The sequence below is a fragment of the Rhinatrema bivittatum genome, chromosome 11 (genome assembly GCF_901001135.1).
Source record: "Rhinatrema bivittatum chromosome 11, aRhiBiv1.1, whole genome shotgun sequence".
NCBI lineage: Eukaryota > Metazoa > Chordata > Amphibia > Gymnophiona > Rhinatrematidae > Rhinatrema > Rhinatrema bivittatum.
In genome coordinates, this window is record NC_042625.1 from 15,697,288 (window position 1) to 15,713,594 (window position 16,307).

General features: G+C 45.8%; 1 protein-coding gene across 2 annotated transcripts in view; it reads left to right on the plus strand.

Moving 5' to 3' along the window:
- The first annotated feature begins 8,011 nt into the window (after window positions 1-8,011).
- LOC115073493 (retinol dehydrogenase 14-like) overlaps window positions 8,012-16,307 on the plus strand; it is a 73,168-nt gene continuing 64,872 nt past the window's right edge. For both annotated transcript variants that reach the window (XM_029571943.1, XM_029571942.1), the window contains exons 1-4: window positions 8,012-8,286; window positions 10,640-10,753; window positions 10,874-11,077; window positions 12,199-12,441. In XM_029571943.1, coding sequence (XP_029427803.1) covers window positions 10,741-10,753; window positions 10,874-11,077; window positions 12,199-12,441 — 460 coding nt within the window. In that variant the 5' untranslated portion in view covers window positions 8,012-8,286; window positions 10,640-10,740. The remainder of the gene's footprint in view (window positions 8,287-10,639; window positions 10,754-10,873; window positions 11,078-12,198; window positions 12,442-16,307) is intronic.

The following is a 16,307-nucleotide window of genomic DNA, read 5'->3' on the forward strand; positions in this document are numbered from 1 at the left end:
ATTAGGCTTGCCTAAAAATTCTATACACCCACTACAAATCTTGCAAAATACGGCTGCTCGCATTCTCACTAACACACCCACAAGGGACCACATTACTCCCATACTTAAGGAATTACACTGGCTCCCTGTCCACCATCGCATACAATACAAGATATTATCTCTCATTCACAAATCCCTCCACAACCCAGAAACGAACTGGCCCTCTAACACCTTTCAATTCAATAATTCTAATAGGCCAATTAGAAATCCCTATATTGCTACACTACAAACTCCTTCACCTAAACTATTTAAATATGCATCCACCAAAGCTCGTGCCATCTCCATAGCTGGCCCTACACTATGGAATGCTATGCCTACTGATTTACGCCTTGAACCGTCCCCTAAGACTTTCAAGCAAAAGCTTAAGACATGGCTTTTTACTAAGGCTTACACATGATTCGCACGTGCCCCTTCTTAGCTCACATGTTCTTATCATGTTCCCAACGCACATGATTTTTCTTATCTCTCATTACGTCCTTTCTTAATTTGTCAATCTTGCCATTTTGTCCCTAAAATAGTACCCTCTACCTTAGACTCATCTCTGCCCTCTTCGGTCCATTCCTAGTACTTTTGTTTCCTTCTTATAACCATTGATTTGCCCTCTGTATATATGTATATTACCCTTTCCTCTCTGACTCACTTCTTTCCTCCTCCTTTTACTTTTGTTCCCCCCCCCCCTCTCATTCCTCCAGTGTTTGCCTTGATACTATGTTAATTTATGCTATCATAGTTAATCTTTAATCTATTTATTATCTAGTCTTAACTAAATAAGTTTTGTTAAATTAGTTGTTTTGTTACTGTATTTTACTGTTTTAATGTATTTTAGAATTCACCTGTTATTATACTGTTATATGTACAACGCAATTGCGTATTTATCGTTCTATGTACACCGACGTGATATCTTTGATGAGCGGCGGTATATAAAAACCAATAAATAAATAAATAAATAAATAAATAAATCACAACCAAGATGGAAGAGAAGAAAAAAATTCATTGAATATTCATTGCTCCAGGACCTGCAAACAGCATCACAAGCTTAAGGGTAATAGGGCGTCTGACGTTTCAGCCCATGCAAACACAGTCAGCTTTAAACACAAAGTACCCGCGTTTGAATATCAGCTCATAATACAGCAAAAAGCACATACACACCATTGAACAGTGTTAAACGATGATGTGAATAACTACATGCGCTAAGGGCATGCTATGTGCATACTTTTTCAAACTCGTGTGTACCTGCACAGTCCCCAGCCGCCCCCGGAATGCCTCATGCGGCTAGAAGCGTGCACGCTCATGAACGTGCGCAGGTACTTCCGGGCTTCTGAAAACTCTGCCAGTGCAGATTCAGCCACCCTACCCGATAAATCTCAACTCTGAAAATGGACCTATTCAAACAGAGACCCAAGAAAGCATGAGCCGCTGTGCAGCCGAATGGCAGCCTATGACTAAAATATCACGGGTCAGTCTTTCACAGCAAAGAGAAGCGCAGCATAGGCAAAGACAATGCCACTTCAATTACTATATCAAGCGAGCCCCTGTCCCTAGCCTTAGAAATACAGAAAGTAATCTGCAGCCAAAGCAAAACTGATGAGAAAAGTCATTTTTGTGGAATATTTTTTCTGCCATGGCATTTCATATTGAAATTTGATGAAAGAAGTGCAAGGGATTGATGAAATCTGCCGGCACGTGAGTGGGTGGGGGTGTGGAAAACGCCACGGGCTATTGTATCAATCTTAGCAGACCTGATGGATTTTCCCAGATTCTCACCAGACCATTTGCAGATGTCTTCTTGAGTTGAACATTTGGCAGTTTTGAACATATTTACATAGTAACATAGTAATGATGGCAGAAAAAGACCAAAAATGGTCCATCTAGTCTGCCCAGCAAGCTTCCCAAGGTAGTAACTGCCGCCCCGTGCAGGTTACCCCCATGTTTCTCTTGGGTAGTAACTGCTAGAACCTGCGTTCATCTCAGGTGTGAGCGCCTGCAATATATTCTGAGCATTTCATTTCATTTAGCAATTTATAAACCACTTTTTCATGGTGGAACAAGTTCAAAGCAGCGTGCAACAATTTAAAAAAGCACAGCATACAAATAAAACAATACAGAACTGTAAATAAAATCTACATTGAAACATCTCTGAAAATTCTTTAAATGTTACTGCTATAATTGAATCATCAAAAACTTTATAAAAATACCCGAGAGAACTGTGGGGTTCGGGGGCAGCAGTGACGATTTTTTATTGTTTGGAGTTGCTGATGCTTTCTCATGAATTGCTGAAAAATCACCCTGCCCTAAAACATCAGGCCCAGCACTACCGGGTATGCAAACCGTGTGATTGCACAGGGTGACTCAGCCGGGAGGGTGGCGGTGACAATGGAAGGGGCCCACCAAAGAGAACAGCGAGAGGCTCATGTGGCTGCCAGTGGATCCCATTCCATCGGTGGCAGAAGGGAGGCATCCATGTGGCCACTGGTTGACCCCCCCCATCCCACCAGCAGCAGAAGAAGGGAGAGGCCCATGTGGTACCAGAGGACCCCATTTATTTATTTATTTTTATTAATTTTTCCTAGGCTGCAAATTGAAAATTTCTAAGCGGTTTACAGATTTAACATCTATATATAACACGTAACAATAAGTAAATATACATAAGATTAAGAAACAAAATAGAAATTCGAAATAAATAGCAAACACATACTTTAAAACACCACCTTAAGATCATATTAAAAAAATAGAATCATAAATATATAACAGTTAATAAACAGCAAACCCCACTAAAACTAAATAAAAACCACCCCCCACACACATAAAATGAAACACATTTAAGAAATCAGTCTCATTATATAAAGCAACTGTAGGCATAACTTAATAGATTTGTGTCAAAGGCTGAAATAGAAACGCTTTTAACAGCTTTCTAAATTTTAATAGCGAGGGTTCTTCCTTAAGCTTTTTAGGCAAAAGGTGGTGGAAGAAGAGGGAGCTCGTTGTGCGACTCCTCCTCGTGTGCCGGCCCCGCAGTGCGAGCGCTTGCTGTATGCTCCTATCATGAACCTGTGGATGGGGGTAAAAGAGGCTCAAGGGGCTGTCAGTTTTGACAGTTTGGATTGCTGGAGGGAACAGGGCATTTTTCGGCAGCAAAAGGAGCCTAGGACAGAGTGTGAGCCTTTCTATTGTGTGTTGGTTATTTGGGAAAACAACTAATATTTTGTGTTAAAAAAAAAATAGAGTTTTTCACACAGGGCAGCAAAACCAGGCCTTGCTAAAGATCTCTTCCAGTGGTCCAGCATCTATCACCGTCAACCCTCAGTTACCCAGCACATCACAGTGTCCTGTACACGTATCCTCAGCTTCCCTTAATGGCAAAGTCTCTCTTGAGGCTTCACAAGGTCAAGGGGACTATGACCCTTACAGCCCCTCACTGGCCGAGGCAAGTCTGGTTTCCACGCCTACAGAAGTTTTCCATCCGGAGAACGATCAGTCTGGGAACTTCCTCAGATTTCATCAGGCAAGATCGAGGCAGGTTGCGACATCCCAATCTCCATGCCCAGTCACTCACAGCCTGGATGTTGAGAGGTTAATTCTGCAACTATTTGCTCTCTCAGAGGATATGTCTCTGGTCCTGGTGGCTTCTAGAAAGCCTACCATTAGAAAGTCCTATGGACTGAAGTGGAGGAGGTTTTCCGTGTGGTATAAGCAGAAGGCCCTAGATCCATTCTCTTGCCCACACAAAAACTGCATGATTACCTCCTATACCTATTGGAGGCTGACTTGAAAACCCAACTTCGTTAGAGCTCATCTCAGTGTAATTGTCGCATACCGCCATGGTGTAGATCTCTGTACAGCCTATAGTTGTACATTTTGGGGTAGATTTTAAAAGCCCTGCGCATGTAAATCCTGCCGGATTTACGCGCACAGTGCACTCGCGAGCCGGCGCGCCTCTTTTGCATAGGCCGCCGGTGCGCACAAAGCCCCGGGACGAGCGTAAGTCCCAGGGCTTCGTATAAGGGGTGGGAGGTGGCGTGTCTGGGGGGCATGTCGGGGGTCAGGGGGTGGTCCGGAGCAGGTCCGGGGGCGTGGCGACGGTTCGGAGGCGGGCCGGGAGGGCAGTCCCGTGTCCCCCGGCACTGCGGCCTGTGCCGGGGGATGCCGAGGCGGCACGCGCAAGTTACGCCTGCCTCAAGCAGGCGTAATTTGCACAACAAAGGTGGTGGATTTAGGTAGGGCTGGGGGTGGGTTAGATAGGGGAAAGGTGGGGGGACGCAGAAGGAAAGTTCCCTCCGAGGCCGCTCCAATTTTGGAGCAGCCTCAGAAGGAACGGAGGCAGGCTGCGCGGCTCGGCACGCACAGGCTGCCGATTTTGCGCAGCCTTGCGCGCGCTGACCCTGGATTTTATAAGATACGCGCGGCTATGCGCGTATCTTATAAAATCCGGCGTACTTTTGTTTGCGCCGGTTGCGCAAATAAAAGTACGCGCGCGTGCACTTTTTAAAGATCTACCTCTTTATGCAGGGCCTGCTTCAATTAAAACCTCTCCTAAGGCCTCCCAATGTGTCTTGGGACCTCAGTATAGGGTTAGCTCAGCTGATGAAAGCTCCCTTTGAGCCGCTGTGCACCTGTGACCTGAAGTACCTGAGCTGGAAGGTCATACTTTTAGTGGCAGTCACCTCAGTGCACAGGGTGAGCGAGCTCCAGGCCTTTGTGACTTATCCACCTTACACTAAGTTTTATCATGACAGAATGGTCTTGCGTATGCACCCTAAGTTCCTGCCTAAGATGGCAATGGACTTCCATCTTAACCATAGAAACATAGAAACATAGAAATGACGGCAGAAGAAGACCAAATGGCCCATCTAGTCTGCCCAGCAAGCTTCACACATATTTTCTCTCATACTTATCTGTTTCTCTTAGCTCTTGGTTCTATTTCCCTTCCACCCCCACCTTTAATGTAGAGAGCAGTGATGGAGCTGCATCCAAGTGAAATATCTAGCTTGATTCGTTAGGGGTAGTAGCCGCCGCAATAAGCAAGCTGCACCCATGCTTATTTGTTTTACCCAGACTATGTTATTAGCCCTTATTGGTTGTTTTTCTTCTCCCCTGCCGTTGAAGCAGGGAGCTATGCTGGATATGCGTGACGTATAAGTCTTCTCCCATGCTGTTGAAGCAGAGAGCCATGCTGGATGTGCATCGAAAGTGAAGTATCAGGCACATTTGGTTTGGGGTAGTAACCGCCGTAACAAGCCAGCTACTCCCCGCTTTGTGAGTGCGAACCCTCTTTTCTTCTCCCCTGCCGTTGAAGCAGAGAGCTCTGCTGGATGTGTGAAGTATCAATTTTTCTTCTCCCCTGCCGTTGAATCAGAGAACTTTGCTGTATATGCATTGAAAGTGAAGTATCAGGCTTATTTGATTTGGGGTAGTAACCGCCGTAACAAGCCAGCTACTCCCCTCTTTGTGAGTGTGAATCCTTTTTTCCACATTTCCTCTTGCTGTTGAAGCTTAGAGCGATGTTGGAGTCACCGTAAGCCTGTGTATGTTTATTTAATAAGGGTATTGACTCCAGGCAGTAGCCATCATTCTGGCGAGTCACCCACTCTTCATTGGCAGCCTCTTGACTTTATGGATCCACAGTGTTTATCCCACGCCCCTTTGAAGTCCTTCACAGTTCTGGTCTTCACCACATCCTCCGGAAGGGCATTCCAGGCATCGTCCACCAACCAGTCCATCGTCCTGCAAACATTCTTTCCCAGGACCCATTTGCACCAAGGTGAATGAGCCCTGCACAGTTTGGACTGCAAGCGAACCTTAGCCTTCTATCTGGAGCGGACAGAAGCCCATTGGCAGTCCACCCAGCTTTTGTTTCTTTTGATAGGACTAGGTTGGGCATTGTCTGTGGATGTTCTCCATGTTTGATACTTCGTAACTGGATCTACCCAGACATGTCCTGTAAGGGTGGTCTTGCAAAAATCACAATTTTGGAATGAGTTATGGATCGGCCCCTGATGGTATCGCTGCATGTACTGCTTTGTCTCTAATGTTCAGACCTAGTCAAAGTAATCAGGGATTGCTCTCGAAAAATCTGATGTAATGACAATATATGACAATTTTTTTCATATAAGAGCCGCAACTTAGTCTGTCCTATATTGTAAAACACAGACAGGAACCTGATGATCCACTCATACGGGACTTGTATTCCAATAACTAGCTCACTTTGCATAGAGGGCTCTCTTACATGCCTTTTTAAGGTCTGACTTTGGATAGCCCCTCTCTAGAAACCACACTACCAACAACTCTGCCTATCATTTAAATTCTTCTTCGTCTGAATAAATCCTTCATATTCTGAATTAGTCCAATTTGAATACCTAACTTAGACAGATGTGAATGGTGTCTTTCAAACCTTTTTTTAAACCCACTTACACTAAATGCTGTAACCCTTGCTGTAGTTACACAAGATTTAGGTTCTATTTTAGGAGTTACCGCCCAGGAAAGAGATCTAGGCGTCATGGTGGCTAATACATTGAAATCATCGGCTCAGTGTGCTGTGGTGATCAAAAAAGCAAAGAAAATGTTAGGAATTATTAGCAAGGGAATGGCAAATAAAATGGAGGCTGTCATAATGCCTCTATATCGCTCTATGGTGAGACCGCACCTTAAATACTGTGTGCAATTCTGGTCACCACATCTCTAAAAGGATACAGCTGCACTGGAGAAAGTGCAGGGAAAAGCGACCAAAATAAGGTATGTGGAACTGCTGCCCTATGAGGAAAGGCTAAGGAAGTTAGAGCTGTTCAGTTTGGAGGGAGGGGGATATGATAAGAGGTCTACAAAATCATGAAAGGACTTGAACAAGTTAATGTAAATCGGTTATTTACTCTCAGATAATAGGACAAGGGGGCACTCCATGAAGTTAGCAAGTAGTTCATTTAAAACAAATGAAAGAAATTTATTTCACTCAGTTAAACTCTGGAATTCATTGCTTGAAGATTTCAGCAGTTAGTTACTGGGTTTAAAAAAGGTTTGAATAAGTTCCTAAAGGTTAAATCCAGCTTAAGTTCCTAAAGGTTAATAAGCTTAAGATTTATTTAATGTTTGGGTACTTGCCAGGTTCTTATGGCCTGGATTGGCCACTGTTGGAAACAGGATACTGGGCTTGATGGACCCTTGGTCTGACCCAGTATGGCATAGCTTAATACAGCACACCGTTTGCAACCAATAATTTGTATTTAAAAGTTTGCTCTGTTTTCCAGTTCTCTGTCACAGATTTTCTTGAAGCCTTTTATTTTTCCTATTTCCCCCAGCTCATCATTCCTACCATTTCTCTTTTCATTCCATTCTTTTTACTCCTAGAGATTATGTCTTTGCCTTAGTTTCATACTTTTTAACTGGCATTTTTCTATATCTATTCCATGGATCCAGGTGATGGTAGGCTACGATAAGGTATTAACAAGAGTTTTCTGAGACCTCAAATAAGGCTGTCCAGCTCTGCTAAAACAAATAATAAATAAGTAAATACGGTAAAATAATAATTAACTAAATCTGAAAGGAGAAAGATTAGAAGACCAGTATCTTCAGATTAGGGCGCTCTTGCACTGTTGAAGACCTGTTTATTCAAGCACGCCTTTATGGCTACAGAGCACACTATTGAAGGGCTGTCTTGGTCTTGCAGCATGTTGTATTGTTTGTTTTCTTTTTGGTATTTCTTTTATGTATATTTTATTGTGATCCGCCGAGAGTCTGGATAAGTGGCATATAAATGCTCGAAATCAATCAATAAATAAATGCCTTGCTACTGGACTCAGCTTTCTGGACTTAACACTCTCTGGCTGCACCAACTACAATACTGAGGTCAACTCTCCTCCCTTCTCCAGAAACGGGAATCTCTCGTCTCCCTGCAGGGGGCAGTGCTCGCGGAGGTCGAGGGGCGGGGTTTCTTTTTTCCCAGCTCTCTTTCAACTCTTGCATGGCTTGTTGCTATGCATCATGGGAGTTGTAGTCCTCCATGTGGGGGTTTAGGTTGCAGCGTCCTGGCCACAACCTTTGTAAAGGATGAAATTCACGTCTACATCGTATTGAGTTTCCCTTCAGGATTAAAGCGGAGCAGAAGTCTCCAACGAGGCAGGTGCTGGGGCGAGTAAAGCGCAAGACCTCGCTGCCGGAACTACAAATCCCCATCAGCCCCCTGGCCAGCGGGGGACTCCAGACCGCACTCGGGAGAGAAGCAGGATGGCTGGGGGCTGTCCGGGGAGGATGCAGCAGGTTGGTGAGAGGATTTTTCCCGCAGTCTCGTGCACGTTCACTTGAACCGGCGGAAAGCGAAGCAGGTGCAGCTTCTGCACGTGAACTGCCATATCCGGTCCCGCCGCCCTCATCTGCCTCCCCGCAGTCACCGGGACAGCAGTGACTGCACCCCGCAGTAGGGCTCCCCCCGCCTCCGCTGGGATCATCGCCCACACACCTGGCCCGTCCTGAAGGCAAAGAGCAAGGGGGAGCTGAAAAGAGGGACTTGGCGAATCCTCCAGCGATGCATGGGATTGTCCTAACGCCATCTGATGGCGTTAGGACAATCCCATGCGTTAGAGCTTTGGCGACCTTTCCACTCCTTTTACTAACACATTTACAGGCCGAGGCGATGCCGTGTGCTGCGGGCAGCGCACGGTTTAACGCGGGATCGGACATGCGTTTTGGACGCCCGTCCATAATCCCCCCCCTGCAATATGGGGATTAGCGCGTCCAATCGAGTACGTAGCTAATAGCGCTCATCACATGCAAAGTACGTGTAGATGAGGCTATTAGCTAATCCCTGCAATTCAAAAAATGTCCCACACAGCCAGTGCACCAGCCTAGGGCAGGCACAAAGGGTATGCACCCCTCAAGGGCTCCCTGGAAAAAGAAAAATTCCTGCTGTGATTCCTCCTTCTAGTATCATCATGATGTTTAAGTAGGAGGAACCACAGAAAGCGGAATCACATTAAAAAAAAAATGGTGAAAAAATTTCTGGGTGCCCAATATGTGCCGCAATATGCACGGTCCAGGCCATGTATACTGTGGGTGTGTAATGTGCCGGTAGTGGGAGAAAACGGACACGCGGGTTGAGCGTCTGTTTCCTAACCCACTACTGTCAGCCGCCTTTCCTGGGTGCCCGATGCGGAGGAGGCACTATCAGCGCCCATTTTATGCGCACCAATATTGCGTTGGCCTGCTTGGGCTTAAATTTACTAAATTATTTTCCCATGGGGGAGAAAGTAAATCTCACCTTTGACTTGCTGGCAATTTACAAGAGTGCTTCTTAGGAGTCCACGACTTGCATGTGTGTGTGTAACGGTTACTCTTGGAAGGGGCTGTTGGAGTTGCTGAGTGAGGTGTGGGGGGTTAATCCACTTGCCCTTCCCCCACATGCTGCCTTCCCTCACCTACATCTGTGTCCCACTAACACAGCACAGTCAGCAGGTAGAGGAGAGGCACAGCCACAGGGAAGGGGCTGCACCTCCCTACCATTGGCTCCTCCAGGTCTTCAGCGAGAAGGCCCTGGTGAGGGTCCCCACCAGCCATGCCCCTTCCTCTCCCAGCAGCTCCAGCCACGCACGTATGTGTTGTTTTTTGCCCAACCGTTAGTCTTGTCTATGACATTGGCGACCAAACAAATCCAAAAGTGCATTTGTATTTTGTAAAACATTTTAATACAATGAGTTGAAGGGTCCATGAGTGCCACGTAGCAGTGGTTTGGTTAAGGAAGAATCACTAATCTGTGAAGCAACAGCAGAAATGTGCAGGATGACCCCCTCCCCCCTCCCGCCTTGCTTCAGTTTCATTTTCTCTCCTCTTCTGTAAAAACTAAGCAACATGACAGAAAATCTCACTGTCCAGTTTTACAACCCTTGCCCAGGTGGATCGGCTCATTCAGGGGAGGAATGTACAGTTTCCTGGATTAAAGTGGTAAATTTATGATAAACTTACCACTGGTGATCACTGTAGGCAGGACCATCCCGGGACGTCATGGATGCATTACTGACTCCACTGGGTTTTACCACACGTGGGGGAGCTGGGTATCTCCATACTGGCCTGGTATGGTGCATTCCTGGGCTGAGCCCCCTGTCACATTTAGGATCTGCCAGATTCCTTCAGGTGACTCAGCTTTGCCACTGTTGCAGATAGGATGTTGGTCTTGATAGACCAGTGGTCTGACCTAGCATGGCAGATCATATGTTCTTATGTGAACACACAAATACGTTTTGGGCAGTGTGTGTGTGTGTTCTAGACTAATATGTCTAGAAATACATATTAGTATGACACAAACCACATACCTGGTGGTCTGCTGCTGTGTGCATTTCTGCATTAGTCCTCCAGATTTCTACCTAGCACCTCAAGAAATGTCCAGGGAGTTTTCTACAGAGAGAGACAAAAGAGTTCAAAGCTCAGAAGATGTTTTCTGCAGCAGATATGGCAATTTGCTGATACAGGTTTTGTATTTCACCCTGATCTCATGGGCAACCCGCAGTTTCTCCTCGCTGTGCTCATTATTAACTGGTTGTGTGCATGGTCCATGCTTAGAACAGCAGAAGCACATCCTATCAGAGCTTCATTCAGAAGGCATCTCACTTCCATGTTTCAGACCAGCCGCCATGAAGGTTTGCTTTGAAGGACATGTGTTCTCCGTTCCTGTGAAAATGTTGCCCTCCCGGGCCCTCGTCAGGTAGCCTCCAGTTTATCTGCATGCTGACTGCAGGTGAGTGGGATATATGTGCTGCTGTATGGGTTGGGGGTTGCCCTCTGTTCTTTTGTCAGATGAGCTGGATGCTGTGGTGCTGGCATGTTTTTGTGAGCTGTTTCTGTGTTCTCTTGGCAGATGAGCGGGATACCTGTGCCACGAGCTGTGTTGCAGGTGTGCATTGTGAGCTGTTCCCTGTCTTCTTTTGGCAGGTGAGCAAAATGTATGCGCTGGGGGCTGTGCTGCTGGCCCTGCTCTGTGCCCTTATCCTCAGACGTCTGAAGGAGAAGAGGATTTGCCTGGATGTTAAAAGACTGGATGGGAAAACTGTCCTCATCACAGGTGAGAGAGCTTAAAATTGCACGTTAAAAGCTCAGCCTTTGGCAAGTTTCCTTAGTGTGGTTTTAAGTCTTGGGGTCAGTATGTGACATGTTCAGGGAGCATAGTTTGATCACAGGATTGGGTGTTGACGTGAAAGCGAATAATTCATTAAACTGAGTGCTTTCTCTGCACACTTGAACCATAGAGGCCTTCAGACAGACCTTCAGGGGTAGCTGCTGTTTTTACGCATACTGTTGCTGGTATTGGTTCACCGCAGACTCAGAAGGACCTGTCCCCAGATGGTTCTGCGCAGAGCGGTGCCCTCTAACATCATGTCGGCTCATTCCTTCTCCACTAGTGCAGAGAGAATAGTGCGCCAGCATTATGCTCTGCACAAGCCAGTATATATCTCCATTGCAGACCTGACGTAACTTTGAAGATCTTACAGAATCTGTACTCAGAACTGGATGTTTACAGGAGAAGCAGCTTTCTTTTTTTTTTTTCCTATCCCAGGGAAAGACTTCTGCAGAAGATATGAGTTCAAAATGTGCCTTCTCTCTCATCCTGCACTGTTTCTATCATTGGGTGGATGCATAGTAACCTACCATGGGGGAAGGGGGACCGCTCCAACCTTGCTGATCCTAGACCCAATAAGACATTTGTCCAGCCTAGAGAGCTCATCCATCCTTGCCCAGATCCCTTCAGTGCACTCTTGCTTTGATTTTATGCAGAGTTCAGGAAGCTAAATTGATGTCCTAATACTTCTGTAATGTTTAAAAGATTTGTTGTAGAGAATGTCTCAGTCTAGGGTTTTAAGTCGAGGGACTCTTAACTCCTGGAAGATCTGCGGCTCCCACAACTTGCAGATAGTGCAGGTTGACCCAACGTGCTGCAGGACCTTGTGCCACATGGGATGTAAAACTAAGTAAATAATGGAACATGGGCCCTCCTGAGCCAGTCCTAGCCTCTGGTCCCTGGAGGAGCTGGTCCCATCTTGCCCGCAGACATGAAAACTGCTGCCTTGTCCAGAAAATGTGCTTGTTTCTCGTATGCTATGGGAACCCTTTTTGGTGGTTTAGAAACAATGTTGTTAGGGTAGTTTAACCCTCTTTTTTTTTCTGTCTTTCTTCCCAATCTGTAAGGGGGTCACTCGGGGCTCGGCAGGGCGGTCGCCGTGGCTTTAGCGAAGCGAGGTGCGCGCCTTGTCATCGCCTCCGCAGACGAGAGGGCAGGGGAGGAGGCCGTCCTGCGGATCCGGAGGGAGAGCCTCAGCTTGAATGTCCGCTTCCTGGCGCTGAACATGGCGAGCCTACGGAGCATCCGGGACTTCTGTCAAACCTTCTGCCGGCTGGAGAAACGACTGGATGTTCTGATCAACAATGCAGGTAAACAGAGAGGGGGGGTGGGAGAAGCTTAAGAAGTTACTTGTGCACGGTTTTTAAGAATACCGATGCCTTGTGGAGCTGCCCATAGGAGACTGCAGTGGTTTTTAAAAACCTGTCCTCCGTTTACAACGTGATGCAGACGGGGAGCTTGATTTCTGATGTCACCGCAATCCTGAAACTCCTGCAGTGACATCACTGCAGCTGCGTATATGGGGTCCTCATTTCTTCAGTCTGCTTACCATTCTTAAAGTACTGCTAACTCGACACAAGGAGCGCTGTACAGACACAGGAAGTCAGTCCTCAGACTTAAGATGCAATTGGTTCCTGAAAACTGTGTCTTAAGTCAAAACATGCATCAAAACCGATTGTCCCATAAGAACAATGTTATACATAAGAACATAAGAACATGCCATACTGGGTCAGACCAAGCCCAGTATCCTGCTTCCAACAGCGACCAAGCCAGGTCACAAGTACCTGGCAGGATCCCAAGAGGTAGAAAGAATCCAAGCTGCTTATCCCAAGAATAAATAGAGGAATTGGTTCCAGCTTCAGTGCCTCTTTTCATCAAAACAACCCGGAATTTAGTTGCATGTAGTGCTATAATAATAATAATAATAAAACATTCATTTCTCGCTCACACCACTGTTTGTGGCGAGTTACATAAGACATAATTAAAATACACACAACATGCGTTGCAATAAACATGGACATCCATTGCATAGAGTTTTGAAAAATAGGCTAACACCTGTTAACCTGCTAAATCAAAAGCAGTGACACATTTTAAAGCTTTTTTTTTTTTTTGTCTGGAGAGGAACGTGCTTAGGCATGCCTATAGGACGTTGCACTGATACTGTTTTCAGGAGAGGAAGACCCTCGTCACCTCGCCAGGCCTCATGATCATCAGCACATCAATGTGTGCCTGTTGGGTGAAGCTTCGGGCGTCTTAAATTTGAAACCAGTATTATAAGGTGGATAATGGGTGTCAGTTTAGAAAATGTATAACTCTCTAAATGGTTGTAACTAGAAACCTCTTAAGTCAAGACTTCCTGTACACATAAGAGAGAGGCCCTGCTCCCTGGAGCTTACAATCTAATCGAGACAAAGGTACATGACAAAACGAGCTGCGGGCCTGCAGTAACATCACAAACCCAGTTCCGCCCTTGCAGTGCTGTTGAATATCAATTATAAGTATCGCATTGGAAACCCTGAAAAAGGAGAAGGGCCAATTCTTAAAATAGATGCTGCCGCCAAGTTCACAGCTTCCTGTGGTAAACAGCTGAAGGTGCACACAGCAAGCCCTTTTTTATAAAGTAGAAAAAACCCATTCCCATGTATCGGATGCACTCCTCCTCCCTGATTTCTCATGTGATGTCACACAACCATTGTCTGGCACCCTAACAATGAATTGTGTTGCTTTATGATGTCACTGGTGGAATCCAGCTGGGGAAAAGCAGATAATGCAAGGGGAGCTCAGCTTGCAGCCACAAAGCCTGTGACATGAATGGAGGTAACAGCAGAACGGCCCTGATTCTCCCCCAAGATATATTAACCTGTGCATCTCGCCAAAGTCGACCTGCCTTTGCTCTGCAGTGGTCCGTAAGGGATGTGTGTGGTTTTGGGTTTTTTTTTTTTGTAACCTGGCATTAATCGCTGCCCACACTCCCCTTTGCTTCATGCTTGACAGATTGATTTCCTTTGTGGCATCTGGGCTGGTGCGTTCTTCCTGCCGAAGCTTGAATTCCAGTGCAGTCTTCCACATGCATTATGTCCTCACTTAGGACATCTTTACACTGAATTGTTTGCTCCTGTTGCTTTTCTCACTTCATAAGTTCCACTAAGTTAAAAGACATGCAGTTTCCAAACTTAGGATAAAAAATATAATTTAGTTATGCTTACACATAGGGCAGAAAACAATCTCAAGTGTCCAAGTATTTGCAGACTTAGAATATCTTTTAATTGTAATTCTCAGATGTATAATCAAGATATTTCCAATTTAGGTGACAGTTACATGGTCCCCCACCACGGACCGTGTTTCATACAGAGAACTGCCTCTGGAGGGATCCAGAATCACATCTTTGCAAGTTATTTAGCTGCTGGGAGACAGTATGATTCTGGTGGCAGAATAATTCCAGGGTTCAATCCATGTATAATGGATGCGATGAGGACTTTAAAAGTGTATATACTTAAGTACATCCAATCAGAACAATGAGGTTATCTAGGAGCAAAGTGAGAACAATGATTATAAAGAGAGATTTTTGTAATTACTTTTTGAGATCATTATCCCTTGGTTTATTCCAATTGGGCCCTGCGATTACTTTAGTGCACCACCAGGTGTCGCTGCAGTTCTTGTCATTGGACCTGTTTGCTTGGTAAGCCAAAAATATTCCCCAGCCGCCAGCCAAAAACACATTTGCTTTATAGTTTTCTGTGATGTAACCATTTTATTTTTTAATATGTATTTTGCACCTATCAAATCTACATCTAACAAATTACCCAAGCAAAACTGAAGTTTTCAGATGAGCTGCGGCTTCCCCTATTGGTGCCTAAGGAAGAATGGGAAAGAGAGGACACTTGAATGCTTACTGTATTTGTAATGACTTCTGATGGGGGTGGCCGCAACCAGGGATTGCAAAATACATAAAGAGGGTCATTTTCAAAATAGCCCGCTTGGCAGGAAGGCCTGCGCCTGTGCTGTTCTCGCAGACTTTACCGAGGGATTTTCCTAGCGCGCTTGCGAGTGTACGGTCGTTTTTGAAAAGCCCTGTAAATCGGCCCAGTCCGTATACGCCTTTGCTCACACACCTCCTTTTTGAAGGGCGCAATTTTGGCATGTACATGTGCTCACATGCATCTCCCCCCCCCCAGACACACACACACAATGAAAAAATGTGCAATGTGCGCTCATGCACGCTGAGCCCAGGTCAGTTTTACAGCAGCTGTTGATGCACATGAAAACCATAGATGGCTTTGAGAACAGCTCCCAGAATGTTTTGCTAAGTAACCATGCAAAGAAGGCAAGGAAGCCCCCATCTCTGCGAGGGGGTCTGAAGTGCAAAGTATGTTTGGTAGGGAAGGGTCTCATGTGGTAGGAGGAGTCTGGAAAGAACTGGTCGCCTCCACCGGGACTTGAGGTTTATTTAAAAGGGTTCAGTTCAAATGTTTTTTGTTTTTTGCTTTACCGAGGTTGGGATCAGGCAATTAAAAAGTAAGGAGGAGCCACGTCCTGTGACACAGACAGATGGAAAAAGTAGGGTGAAGGCAGTTTTCAGGGGATTAGCAGTACCTAATGAGGGAGATCCTGCCTAATTCCCATTGTGCTGCCACAATGTGTGAAAAGAGGCAAATATTTAATGAGCAGCTTTTAGTGAGCATAATCAGGTAATGGGGCTTAGCGGCTTCCAATAAGGAAGGCGTTGTCGTATTATTATCCTCCTACCAGCATGTTACATGCCAAGAACCTTGATTTTTCTAGTGACAATCTTTAAAACACCACGATATTGACTGAACCACCAAATCCGTTTTGCTCTGCAATGCTTTAATTTTATTTGCATCCGTCAACTGCTGCTAGAATTGGCTCGTAGCAGCTTACAAGTTATGGGGGGTCACTTTCAAAAGAATTTGCAAGCAGAAGCTCCAGTTTCTATCACCTGGGAGGTTGCGTGGGGGGAAAAGCACGCACGGAGCTGAACCGTGCGGGTTTGTTTTCCCCGTGTTCCCGGGGAGGGAAGGGAGGGGAAAGCATTTACATGCCCACTTCTCAGTTTTCGCAAGCAGGCACTTAAGTGTGCATGCACCTAAGTGTACATGCGGAAAGTCAGTCCTGCGTGGTAACAGGTGGAACGTCCTGTGCCACGGCTTCCAGGGAC